This window comes from Eptesicus fuscus, chromosome 13 (assembly GCF_027574615.1).
Source record: "Eptesicus fuscus isolate TK198812 chromosome 13, DD_ASM_mEF_20220401, whole genome shotgun sequence".
In the NCBI taxonomy this organism is placed as follows: Eukaryota; Metazoa; Chordata; class Mammalia; order Chiroptera; family Vespertilionidae; genus Eptesicus; species Eptesicus fuscus.
Window position 1 is genome coordinate 54960548 of NC_072485.1, and position 14323 is coordinate 54974870.

At 44.7% G+C, this 14323-nt stretch overlaps 1 protein-coding gene across 1 annotated transcript; it reads right to left on the reverse strand.

Moving 5' to 3' along the window:
• Positions 1-5247: 5247 nt before the first annotated feature.
• LOC103292797 (mas-related G-protein coupled receptor member X2-like) lies at positions 5248-11093 on the reverse strand. Its single transcript, XM_008149049.3, has 2 exons — positions 11044-11093; positions 5248-6262 (listed from the first exon to the last, which is right to left on the reverse strand). Exons 1-2 carry the CDS (start codon positions 11052-11054, stop codon positions 5248-5250), a joined length of 1026 nt encoding a protein of 341 aa, XP_008147271.3. The 5' UTR covers positions 11055-11093.
• Between the last annotated feature and the right edge of the window lie 3230 nt (positions 11094-14323).

The following is a 14323-nucleotide window of genomic DNA, read 5'->3' on the forward strand; positions in this document are numbered from 1 at the left end:
AACAATCCGAAATAAAGAATGACATAGCACTAATAAACAAAACACTGGAAGGAACACACAGCAGATTAGGGGAAGCTGAGGACCGGATCAGTGAAAGAGAAGACAGGGCAGGAGAAAAATCACATAATAAGAGAACCAAAAAGGAAAAAAAAAAATTAAAAACAGAAGGAGAGCTTAAGGAGGCTGTGGGGACAAGGCTTTATTTTTAGATTCGCAGAATTCTTTAGTAGAGCGCTGTTCTCAGAATGCCCACAAGAGGGCGCTATTGCACCCACCTCCCTCTTACGGTGCTGTTCTGAGAATGCCTACATATCTGGGTAACAGATCCCAGAACGCTGCCGCAGCGTGCGGCTGGAGCTGGAGAATTCCTCCGAAGACAGCACTCCACAGACTTTACCAACCAATTGGTGTTGACTAGAGAGGAAACCTCCGCATTGTTCAATGCTTCCTAAGTAGTTTCTGGGCCTTTCTGGAAATTATACGGTGTCTGTTTGCTTTCCCTGTTGCCTTCTCTTTGGGTCGAAAAATTTGTCTTGAACCTAGGCACCTTCTAGGATTGTTATAAGTATCAAAAGATAAGAAAAGTAACTGTTAGGAACTAGCTTTCTAAATGAAGGGCTGTATAAACGTAAGAGCTTCTGCTTTTAAATCCCACACCTTTCTGAAGCTGCCCACCTTTGCATCCCCAACCCATAAAGTCCTAATCAACCTCACCCTCTGTGCTCTGAGATGGTAGCTATTGGTAGCCAACATCTCTCAGAATAATTACCAATATTGATACCCTCTGATAAGCACCTGCTGATTGGACAGAAATGGCTGGTCACCTAGCAGAATGTGCAATGTGGCGTCAGTGCAAATGTCAAGCAGGCTCGGAATAACCAAGGACAGGGCAGCACAGGTCTGAATAAAAACATCATTTGACACTAGGTTGTGTGTCTGGCTGGCTCACAAGTCCTTCATTGTCCATGTTTAGAACTACAAGCCTTTCCCTTTTGCTGATGACAGATTCCACTTTCCTGAAAAGGAATAATGGTTTGTGAGTCAATGATTTGACAATGCCCCAGACCCTGTCTTTAGCAATTGGTCCAGGGTGTCACGTGACCGGAGCAGGACCAATGCGCATCTTCCACAGTTTTTTTTTTTTTTTCAACTGGAGGCAGCAAAGAAGTTTCCTTTTCACTGGGAGCCTCTAGGGAAGATCTGGGGAGAATGCTTTATCTCCAGAGATCAGGACTATGAGCGCTATTCCTATCTGCTCTAGGGGACTCTTTAAAAAATGCTATGGCCTTCAATATAATATTGCATGTTAACTGTGATTGAAAAAAAAAAACTTTAAAAAATCTTTTAGTCATTTTAAAATCAGTTTTTAAAAAAATTTTTATTGTTGAAAGTATTACATATGTCTCCTTACCTCCCCGCAACCCCCACCATCGGTCCCTTCTAGCCCGTCCCTACCCCCAGCCCCAGGCCTTCACCACCCTATTTTGGGAGTCCAATCGTTGTGCATATATGCATGTGTTTTTGTTATTAAGTTGTGAGTTCTTTTATGTTCCGGATACAAGTCATTTAGTAAATCTATGTTTATGAAACATACAAAACAAAAAATGCTGTGGCCAATGAAATTTATGTTTCTGAAAAAAACTGTCTTTAGGTGGGTTGTATGTATACCGAGGGGATAATATGTGAAGCAGCTCCCAGGGGGCAGAAATCTTGGTCTAATTTTAAGCCTTGTACCTGGCTTAAGTTGCCTGAACTATAGGAGTCACTCAACTTGTTTCTGGATTTCTCACTGAGGAATTCATCCTCTGTGGGAGGAGGGAAAGTCAGGAGCCTCCTCTCTACCCGTCTTGCTTTCAATTGTATGTCTACATTCTAGCAATGAACAATCCGAAAGCGAAGTAAAAAAAAAATATGGTGTACAATAGCATGAGAAAACATAAAATACTAATTTGGCAAAAGGTGTGCAAGATTTAGAAAATAGAAACTACAAAAAGTTGCTGAGAACAATTTAGGAAGACCGAAATAAATAGCTAGATATACCATGTTTATGAATTCAAAGACTCTTTGTTCTAAGATGTCAATTACCTCCAAATTAATGAATAGATTCAACACAATCACAGTAAACATTTCATCACTATTTTTAAAAAATACATTTTTATTGATTTCAGAGAGGAAGGGAGAGGGAGAGAGAGATAGAAACATCAATGATGAGAGAGAATCATTGATTGGCTGCCTCCTGCAGGCCCCACACTGGGGATTGAGCCCAAAACCCGAGCATGTGCCCTGACCAGGAATTGAACTGTGACCTTCCGGTTCATAAGTTGATGCTCAACTACTGAGACATGTGGGCTGAGCTCATCAGGATTTAAAAAAAAAATTGATTTATAAAGAGAGAGGAGGGGAGAGGGAGAGAGAAAAAAATTCAAATTTCAGAGTGAAACATTGATAAGCTGCTTCCTGCATACTCCCCATCCCTGGAGATCGAGCCTGAAACCCAGACTGGGAATTGAACTGTGACCTCCTGGTGCATGGGACGACACTCAACCAACTGAGCCACACCTGCCAGGGCTCATCAGGATTTTTATAACAGTTTGAGAAGTTTATTCTAAAATTTATATACAAATGCAAGACTTAGGTAGCTTAAAAAATCCCAAAGAAGAATAACAAAGTTAGAGAATATGCACTACCTGATTTTAAAACTTAACACAAAACTACAGCCATCAGAAGAGTAGGTGTTGGTTTAAGAATACACCTGAGATCACCAAACTTATTTTGTAAAGGGCTTGATAGTAAATAGTTTAGTCTTTGTGGCCATATAGTCTCTGTAACAGCTACTCAACCCTGCTGTTGTAGCATGAAAGCAGTCACAGACAATATGTAAACAAACGGGCATGGCTATGTTCCAATGAGACTTTATTTACAAAAGCAGGCAGTGAGTGGGATTTGGCCCACTCGCTGACTTCTGATATGGAATTACAGAAGAGATCAGAATGTCCAGGAATATTCCCATGCTTGTAAGCATAGTTTCTGACACGGGCTAAATGATTCAATGGGGGTGGGGGGTGAGGGGTGGGAGAGGATGTCTTTTCAACAATGTACCAGAACAATTGGATAACTGTATGGGGAAAAAAAATAAATCTTGACCCCTACCTCACACTCTGCACAAAAATGAATTGGAAATGTCTCATACATCTAAAAGTAATTTTGCTTTTTTATAAAGAGCAAACATTATAATACTGTTAGAAGAAAACATTGGAGAATACCTTTGTTTCCTTCAGAGTAGGCAAATATTTCTTAAAATGCATAAAGCACTAATCATAAAAGAAAACTAATAAATTAGATTTCATAAAAACCCAAAACTTCTGCCCATCAAAAGATACTTGAAAAATGAATGAGCAAATCCCAGACTTAGAAAAAAAATATGTGCAACACATAAATCTGACAAAGGAATTTTATATAAAATATATAAAGGACTCCAACAAAAATCAATGTAAAGAGATAGACAACCCAGTAAAAGTGGGTAGCAGACTTGAACGGGCACTTCAAAAGAAAGATAGACAAACGGTCCAAAGTACAGGAAAAGATGTACCTTCTTTCAGGGGAAAGGTGGTATACTTCAGGTACAGCTAAAATAGGTATATCATGTTAAGAAGAAGGTTGACTTTGATTATTAGCTTTATTTTGAGTTTATTATGGTTTGATAGGGTGTTTATGGGTGCCAAGGGGTAGACTGTGATGGACTTGAAAGTGTCAACTTGGCTAGACTTAACTATGTTTTCCAGAATTCTTTTTCCTTTCATGTATGTTTCTGCTTAGGGTAGGCATCAAGAGACAATTTGCAGAAGATCTGGTGGTTGGAAATAAAGCAGCAGCCATACTGTTTTTATGCATGGAAGATGAGTGCAAGGGCCCCAGGGTGCTCATGCACGATCACGGCATTGGTGTGAGGCAGCAGCAGCTGAGTCTGCAGCTACTTCACCTTCCCTTGGATCTGCCTTCAGTGTCTCTGACCCTGGACCAGGGGTGTGTTTAGTTTCATGATGAAGGGAGCCAATTTCTCCTGCAGAACTCTCACATCATCAAATGTGGGCACTGGGAGAGAAGGACATGAATGCTGGTTGGTTATCATGGGTTTTTGCTCTGGCTCCTGGGTTCTAGTTTGCCCTGCATACTTCAAGCTCTAGAATCAGACAGACAATAGCCTTATAGAGACAGTTTAACCATATACATATGTATGTATATATTGTCTATATACTATATATCACTATATGCAAAATGTATACACCTGCTTTGAATAATTATAAAGGCAGTGTTTATTAAAATACATTTCATTTTCAAAATTGAGCTATCAGCTGTTAAAGTGGGTATACATTTTTGGGGACACCCTGTTTATATTTTACACTATCCTACCTAATAATAGAGTAATATGCAAATTGACCGTACCTTTGCTACACCCACCAGCCACGCCCACCAGCCACGCCCACCAGGAAACCGTTGCAGGGACGCTGGGGTTCGGCTGAGCCCAAGGCCAGGGAAAGCCTCAGGCGGAGGCTTTCCCTGGCCTTGGGCACCAGCGGGGAGCCTGCACGGATCGAAGGAAACCACTGGGGGTCGGCTCCTGCGATCCTTAGCAGGGACGCTGGGTGCAGCGGAGCCCAAGGCTGGGAAAGCCTCGGGCGGAGGCTTATCCAGCCTTGGGCACCAGTGGGGAGCCTGCACGGATCGCAGGAAACCACTGGGGGTCGGCTCCTGCGATCCTTAGCAGGGACGCTGGGTGCAGCGGAGCCCAAGGCCGCCACCCGGGGCCAAGCCCCGACCCTGAAAGAAGGCAGAAGGCTGTGGCCACAGCCAAGGCCTGGGTCCCCGGTGCCGGCAGAAAACTGGTGCAGGCAGCCAGGTGAATGAAGGTCTATTGCACGAATCTTCGTGCAAACGGGCTGCTAGTCCTATCTAATAAAAGCCCAGCGACCATAACTATGTAATGACCAGAACGACTGCTTGACCAGTCGCTGTGAGGTGCATTGACCACCTCTCCGTTCCTCCCCTCGCCCGGCCCACAGTCTCTGATCGCCGGATGGAGAATGGGAAACCGGGGTGGGTGGTGGTGGTGGGGTGGGACAGGGTACTGGTGAGTGGGCAGAAGATGGGCCTGATCGTAGGCTAGGCCTAGGGACCCTACCCTCTAGTTAACATATAAAGCTCTGTAATAAGTACTCCGTCTCTGACTGAACCCTGCTTCGTAGAGAATCACCGTGTGGAACTGCTCCCTGAAAGCTCCCTGGTTTCCTGGGGAAGGCTTCTGCTACTTTTCTTCACCTCGGTGACGTCCTCCAAAGCCCTCTGCAGGACCAACCTGAGGGTCTGCCGCAGCTGCCCCTGCTGCCTGAAGGAGCCGACGAAAAAGTAAATGATGGGGTTGGCGCTGCTGTTAAGACTAGACAGGATGACCCAAGTCCTTCTAAGAAAGTAGGAAAACGTCTTACTGCAAAGTGTCTGAGTCCAGTAGCACAGAAACCACTTGAAGCCGAAGGGCAGGCCGCAGACGAGGACGACCAGCACGGTGAGCAGGATGACCACATAGAGCCTGGTCAGGGGCACCCGGTGGGAGCCACACAGTCTGGTCAGCAGGGCCAGGCTGGACCCAGAGAGAAGCACAAACAGCAAAATCAGCCACGCGATGATGGTGAAATCAAACGCCTGACACCAAGTTTGGTCACGTTTCCTCACCAGGAAGCCACAGTAGTTCCCTTCCAGGATGCTCAGCAGCAGGGACAGGGCCCAGAGCAGGCCGCACATGGTGGTGGACAGGTGTCTGGGGCGGCGGGAGCGGTACCAGAAGGGCCACAGGACAGACAGGCAGCGCTCCGTGCTGATGGCGCTGAGAAAGCTCAGGCCTGAGATGTAGGAAAAGATCGACACAGTGATGAAAATGTAGGGGATGAAAATGCACCTGGAATGGAAGTGGCTGATGAATGTCTGCAGGGAATATATAATCTGGCAGCAGAGGAAGACGAAGTCGGCCCCCGCCAGGTTGAGGATGTAGATGGAGAAGGCGTTCCTGCGCATGCGGAAGCCCAGGAGCCAGAGTACCACCGCGTTCCCTGCCAGCCCCACCAGGGCCACGGTGAAGACCAGCACGGCTGGGGTCAGGGTCGCTTTGTTACATTTAGAAAGAGCCTGGTCACTTCCATTGGTTGGTGTGAGCTCTGTCCCCCAGGCTGTGGCAGTCATATTTGTGCTCTCAAACCCTGCAGCGGTGACCCTGGAAGAAAACAAGGGTTGAGCACCTGGTACGATTAGTGATTCTCAGAGCCATCATGCTATGTGCTATGTCTGTCCCGTGTTACAGAGCAGGGAAAGGAGGGCCCAGAGGTTAAGATAGTTATGGAAGGCCACACAGCCTTGGAGTCCTGGACCTGGATTCAAACCCAATTCTCTCTCTGACTCTAGAGCCTGGGCTTGCTCTCCTGCAACACAAACCTGCCGCTGACATGGGGATATTCTGTAGTCCCATCATGCTCTCCCTACCCCAGCTCCCACTCACTGTCCAGAGGTGAGGTCACGTCCCCAGAATGTTCTGAAGAAGGAGATCAATGTCTGGGATAGAATCTGAGAGACCAGGAGGGGGCTCTGGACCCAAGTATTAGTTCTGTCCTGAGCTGGCGTTTCCCCCTCAGCTGCATGAAGTCAGGAAGAGCAGAGATGACCACAGTCCACCCTCATGACTAATGGGCCCATCCACCAAGGAGAAAGACGATGCTTTAGGGACATGAAGGGAATGTGATCTCTTGCTAGGGCAGGTGTGAGGATGGCTGGGCGCACTGGGCTCAAAATGGCTCAGTATGTCAGCTCTGTGAAGATAAAAGCATTTTTGTCCCCAGTGCCTCCCTGTGTGCAGCCCACAGTGTGTTCTCAGTATTTATTCAGTGAAAGAATAAATGGATGAGAAGGGTAATGGCAGTGGAAGATTTGAGGTAAAAAAAAAAAAAAGGGAACACAATTACAGGCATTAGAACACACATGTGTAATGGCTGAAGAAAATATCATTTATCTTAATTCTTTTTGTGGAAGGTCTGTGCGTATTTAGAAGAGTTACCTAAATACTCACAGGTAACTGTGCCCCAAACACACACCCACTGACACTGATGTGCATTTCAAGTGAAGACTCTACATGGCTTTGCTGAGCACTTGGAATCATTTTGGGCCTCAATTGGGGGTAAGATTTGGGGCTGAGCTGAGTACAGGGGAGGGAGTGAAAGTGAGGTCTGAGTGCCACTGAAAAGAGGTATTTGAAGGTTGGGAATATCTATGGGGGACTATTAAGTGGAATGCTGTGTTGTGTGCAATGTAAACCTACTCCACTCTTTCTCCCAAGAGATCTTTTGTAGGGTTTGCTTTGCTGAGTAAAGTGTTTCTGTGAGAGGAGTCTATGAGGGGAAATGGGAAAATGCAGGGCTTGGAATGTAGAGAGGGATGCTCAGGCAAATGTCAACTGGACCAAGAGGCCTAGCTCACCTGTGAGGGCATAATAGCAGCTGATTGAGAGTTTATCAGGTATTGTCTCTGTAATCCTCTCAGGACCCCTAGTATTATTCCCATTTTATAGAATATGGAAATGGTTCACAAAAAAGATGAGTGTTTTGTTCCTGGTCTCACACGGTGTGGATCTGAACCAGGCAGGGGTCCCTCGGAGTCTACACTTTTGACCCGTACTGCAGACCCACCAGCACTGTAGCGCTGATTACTCCTGGACAGGGGAAAAGCAGAGAAGTAATGTCCAAGTTAAATTCAAGATGGCAGTCAAAATTGTGGATTAAAAAAAAAAAAATCTAACATAAGCAAACTCCAGAAATATAGAGAGGAAGAGAAGCCAATGAAATAGGGAACAAGAGAGGTGGGCGAAAGCCAATTAGGAACAGACAGCTGAATCCAGGAGCCCTTCCCTGCCTCAGAAAGGCAGCCATTGTTCCAAAATCCAGAGGACTCACATGGGCAGGAGGCCTCCAAGTGGCAAGGGGACGCATCCTCTTCCTGGGTATAGGGAGGAATCAAGAGCAGAATCATCCATCTTTTCTAGAGGGACAAACTCCCAGAGCCCTGATTGGCCAGAAAAGGATGTGGGAGGGAAACTAGAACCTCTATGATCCCTGCTCAGAAAACTTAACACTCAGTAAGTCTGTTTTCTAGCACATCATATGTATCATCCTTATCAAACTGGGAACTTCATAAGGACTAAGTGGAGCCTGTTGTTCACTATTGTATTGCCAGCATTTAGCACGTGTCCTGTAGAGACCTCTATTGTAATATCCTCAATTAAAACAGGGAGAAGGTGAGGCCTAAAACATCAAAGGGATTTTCCTGGGATCTCACTGTGAAGAGGGGACCCACCACCATCCTGGAGCCCTATCCCAAGCTTTCCCACTATTCTCTGTTACATCATTCCTTATCTCTGAGGAGTTCCAGAAAAATCTTTATGTGAACTCAGAATGTGAGGGACAAGCAGGGGTGCAGAGACCGCCCCAGTATTCATTCTCTTCTTCTGTCACATAATGATTCTGAGAGTTTTAAGACCAGAGAAAGGACCCTGTTTCCCAACTCCCTTGATACTGATGGCATCATGTGACTAGGCGCTGGCCAATGGGAGGCAAGTAGAAGCAATGTCACCAGTCCCCGGGTCAGGCCTTTAATAGCAGGAGCATAACTTCCCCTCCCCTTCTTTTTCTGTCTGGGGCCTGAATGCTGATGTGTCTGGGAGCCATGTAGAACCACAAGGATGAGGACACCTGTCTAGGGATAGGGAGAAGGAAGTTGGAAGGAATTCTTGTGTCTGAATGCCTTGGAGCCTCCAGTCTAGGTTGAATACACTTCCTCTCTTGTTTAAGTCTTTATTACTCTAACCCATCTATACTAATAAAAGGGTAATATGCTAATTAGACTGGGAGACCTTCCGGGAGACCTTCTGGATGTCCTTCCAGACAAAGCAATGGTGGTGGGGCTGAGGCAGAGGTGGTTAGGGGCAATCAGGCTGGCAGAGGGGCAGTTGTAGGTGATCAGGCCGGTGGGGGGCCAGTTGGGGGTGAGCAGGCCGGCGGGGGGGCAATTGGGGGTGAGCAGGCTGGCAGGCAGGTGAGCAGTTAGGAGCCAGCAGTCTCAGATTGCAAGAGGGATGTTGACTGCCGGTTTAGGCCCGATCCTGTGGGCTGAGGGACACCCCCTCCCCTTGCATGAATTTCATGCACTGGGCCACTAGTCCTATATAATGAAAGGCTAATATGCAAATTGTCCCCTCAAGCTGGAGTTTGACTGGGAGTTCAACCAGGAGTTCCATCAGGGGGCGGGGCTGGCAAGCCAACTGCCCATGGCCCTTTCCCCCAGGAGGTCCAGGGATCGCCCCAATCTGGGCGGGCCAGCTGGACCCCACCTGTGCATGAATTCATGCACCAGACCTCTAGTAAAGAATATGTTTTCTTTTTAAAATTACATTTCAATGGCAAGGCTTTTTTTTATGAATTGGGTGATTGCTTCATAAAAGTGAAACTAGAGAAAGAAGGTGCAAATGGAAGGAAAAATTAACTCATGAAGGTGAGATGAGAATTATTTGATGACATTGAGATAAAGAAAATCCCAGGAAGTAGAAAACTGTGAGGTCAAGGAGACATGAGGGATAGTATGCATTTGCTCGGAGGACCTCCTTTTCTTCCTTCTCTACCCTGTTTGGCCTCCCAAGAGGGTGGCCTCTATGTACTGGTAGGGGGGCTTATAATCTGATTTAGCACCTGAATTAATCTGAAAAATAATCATATTATTTTAAATCTTATAACACATATACTTATGTGAATAGGGGGCTAATATATGTGAATAGGGGGTTAAGTTCAAGGCCTGTGCGAAGCGATTGAGGAAGTGACTCAGCTGTGAATCCAGCAAGCAGAACTGATAAGCATGGTCCGACGGACCCACCAGGAATCAAAACATCATCTCATCAACATCATCTCATCTCCTGATGACTAAAGGACAATAGCTGATGTCTGCAGACCTCCAGGGCTGCATGTAGCTTCATTCCATTCCCAGCCTCACCCTCGTCCTTTCCCCTTTATAATCCTGTCCCCTGGCACCTTGCTATAAGGCAGGATTTGAATGCTTGTAAGCGCCCTGTCTTATTGGTTGGCTAGCCTTCTCAATATACACCTTATATCATTCAACCCTGCTTTTGTTGTTGGACACAGCAACAGGCAGCCTGAGCCCACCCAGGGGTTTTCCTAGTAACAGTATCTCATCAGTGAGATCCCGCCCTTCCGATTTCTGGTTAAATTGAGCTACCCGGAGACTGGAGGGCAGGGAAAAAGAGATTTGGCCTTTTCATCTCCTGGCTCTCTCCCTGCTGAGCAGTGTGTTGGCCTGGGCCTGCTTCTCCACCTGGCTGGTGGTCCTCCCTATTGCTGCTGCTATGATTACGGCTCTGCTCTATCTCTGTACTTGCTCTCTCCCTGGTCCCTTTAAGCCTCAGGATGGAAACAGTGCTTCTCTATTGCTTACCGTAGGGTGCTTCACTCTGCATTGTCACTTTCCTTTAAACCCGCTCAATAGTCCCGCATGAAACACTCCCCATTTACCCCAGTTTGGGCAGTTTACCCCTGGTACTCTGCCATATCCACAAGAGAAGAGGGAAAAAAAATGAAAACAGTGAAATCTGGGTTAATAACAGTTTTGACTTGGGAAGCAATGCTCACATTTTACTTTGCTCCCTAAATTAATATTCGAGGCAACATTCTCTCCATGACAACAGATTTGAATGGTTGCAATGAAGGGGAGCCTATGGGGAGATGGATCAAAGAGAGAAAGGTTCTGGTTGACCCCATTTGCATCTCCAACAGTCAGAGTTGATGCACCCAAAGATTCTAGAGGAGAGCTTCATGTTTCCTGCGTTTCCCTGAAGGATGCACCAGGACCCCTGTATGTAGTGCCCAGGAATCATGGGGATGGGAACTGAGAGAAAAAACCATAACTGGCTTTGGACATAAGTCAGTTCTGGGTATATATTCTTACCTTTCTTCCATTCTTCTGGCCTGAGGTGGAGAGCGGACCTGTGCTGAAGGGGAGAGTCTTTCTGGGGTTGAGTGATGCCAGAGACACGTCTCTGCCCTCTAAATCGGGAGATGTGTGAAGGAGCTGGACTGAAAGCTGGTGACTAAGCAAGGTTTATCAAGATATTGGACAGACCTTGCAATTTCCTGTGCAAGGACTGTGGGCAAGTCAGAGACCAGAGCTGTTTGAGACACGATCCCTTACTGATATGTTTCTCATCATTTGCCCCACGTCCACTCATATGTCAGCCACTCCCATCCTACCCCATCTGGTCCTCCTCCTGGTAATCACTGTTGTGCAACCTATAGTTGAAAACTGAGCCTGGGGACCAATGTCAAACAATGTGAGTTTGCATTGTGAGGCTTTAAAACTAAAGAATAAAATATATCATAGGGCAGTGATGGGCAACCTTTTGAGTTTGGTGTGTCAAACTTCGCCAAAAAACTGAGCATAACTTGGGTAGTGTGTCACTTTGAGGAAAAAACATTATTTCGCAAATGTTTCATCCTCAGGAGCAGCAAATGTTTCATCCTCGGCATGCGGCCGCCTCAGCGGCCGCGTGTCATCAGAAATGGCTACCCGTGTCAGTGCTGACATGCGTGTCATAGGTTCGCCATCACTGCCATAGGGTGATTGAAAGTTCACCATGGCCCAAACCCACTTTTCTTGTTTGTTTGTTTTAATTATCATAGCAATATGCATTCTTGTGTATAATTTCCCTCCAAATGATAGAGAAGTTGATACAAGGTGACAGTATCCCTGAATCCTATTCTTCAAAGTTCAACCTATTCTTACTTCCTTTATTGTTAGCTCTGAACCATAAACTTAAAGTTATGTTTTTAATTTATCAACATTAAGAAGTGGATCAATTGGCATCCATTTTAAACATAAGGAGTTCAGCACACATAACATTCTTCTTCCCTCTTTCACTTCATCTAATTTTACAATTTATTTTCATTTGGTGTAAATATTAAAAATTTAACTCTTATCTCTTATGTTTTCCTTTCATGTGCCTCATGCTACAGTCAAATTAAGTTACTTGTATACTCTTTTAAAATCCTCATCTGAAGATATGCTTATTGATTTTTTAGAGAGATGAAGGAAGACAGAGAAACATCGATGTGAGAAACATCAATTGGTTGCCTCTCGGACACACCCCAACTAGGGATCAAACCCTCAACCTAGGTATGTGCCCTGACCTGGAATCGAACCCAAGACCTTTTGGCTTATGGGACAATGCTCCAACTAACTGAGCCATACTGGCCAGGGCGAGTTACTTGTTATTTTTAAAATGTCATTTGGATTAGAAACTATTTCAAATATTCAGAAAAGTTCTTCAATGGGCTCATTCAGCGAATCTATAATAACAAAAGCATACTATGCTAATTAGACTGGACATCCTTCCGAACAACCTTCTGGACGAAGCCGGGGCTGCGAGGGAAGCCTGAGTCCAGGTGCAGGAGGGAAGCCAGTGCCAGCAGCCGGGGGAAGGAAGGCCAACTCTTGCACGAATTTCGTGCATCAGGCCTCTAGTATTTAATAAGGATCTTATCATAGACTGAATTGTGTCCCCCCAAATTTATATTTTAATGCTAAAGTCCTATTTCCCAGCTATATGGCTATTTGGAGATAGGGTCTTTAGAGAAGGAATTAAGTTAAATGAAGTAACTATAGTGGGCACTTATCTAACATGACTGGCATCCTTATAGGAAGGGGAGATCAGGACACAGATACATGTGAGGACACAAGAGAAGGCGCCATCTATAAACCAAGAAGAGAGGCCTCAGAACCTAACAACCCTCCCAATACATTGATCTCAGAATTTTAGCCTTCAGAATTGTAAGAAAATAAATTTTTGTTGTTTAAGCCACACAGTCTGTGGTGCTTTTGTGTGGCAGCCATAGAAACTAACATAGACCTACTGTGTCCCCGGCCATAGCAAACGAACACAGACCTCCTGTGTCCCCGGCGTTGGAATGTCAGTGTTAACAACAACCATAAACTAGAGCAAGGCCTTTTGGAGCTTATCCTCAAAGGTCTGACCAAGCTGCAGACTGAAAAGAGAGGAAGTCTGAAGGGGTCTTTGTTTATCAGAAGTTGAGGAGTTGGATCCAGAAAACCATATGTAAGGAAACTGATCAATGAAACAAAAGTCTCAGAATTAGACCCAAATGCATATGGGAATTTATCATATGACAAAAAAAAAAAAAAAGTATATTGAAGTAGTGGGTGTAACATGAACTATTTGGTGAATGGAACTGGGATCACTGGTGGCCATCTAAAATAAAATAAAGTTGGCCCTAACAGGTTTGGCTCAGTGGATAGAGCATCAGCCTGTGGACTCAAGGGTCCCAGGTTCGATTCCAGGCAAGGGCATGTACCTTGGTTGCAGGCACATACCCAGTAGGGAGTGTGTAGGAGGCAGCTGATCGATGTTTCTCTCTCATCGATGTTTCTAACTCTCTATCCCTCTCCCTTCCTCTCTGTAAAAAAATCAATAAAATATATTTAAAATGAAATGAAATGAAATAAAATAAAATAAAATAAAGTTGGCCTGGCTGGCATGGCTCAGTGCTTGAGCATCGACCTATGAACCAGGAGGTCACGGTTTGATTCCCAGTCAGGGCACATTCCCGCGTTGTGGGCTTGATCCCCAGTGTGGGGCATGCAAAAGGCAGCCAATCAATGATTCTCTCTCATCACTGATGTTTCTATCTCTCTCTTTTTCTCCATTCATCTCTGAAATCAATAAAAATATATTAAAAAATAAAATAAATAAAGTTGAAAACATACTTTGCATATGATATTAGGATAAATCTATATATAATTCAGATATTTAAAAATAAATAATGAAACTATATTAGTACCTGGAGAAACCATAGGAAAGTTGTTTTTTTTTCTCAATCTTGGGAAAGACTTTCAAAGTGTAGCACAAAATTCAGAAAGTGTTAAAGAAAAGATTAATAAGGATGACAACATACAGAATTTTTTTGTATGGCTAAAAAAATTATGGAACCATCAGAATCAAAAGATGAAAAATGAGTTGGGAAAATATTGGTAACTCATAGAAAAGAAAAATTATGAATTCCCCTATTTGTAAAAGTTCCTGTAAAATGATAATTCAAAATCTAACAAGCCAATAAGAAAATGATTATAGGTCATAAATTCACAATTTGTCAAAATAAAAATGGCTCTTAAACATATGGAGAGAAATCAAAGTAATAATAACAGAGATGACAAT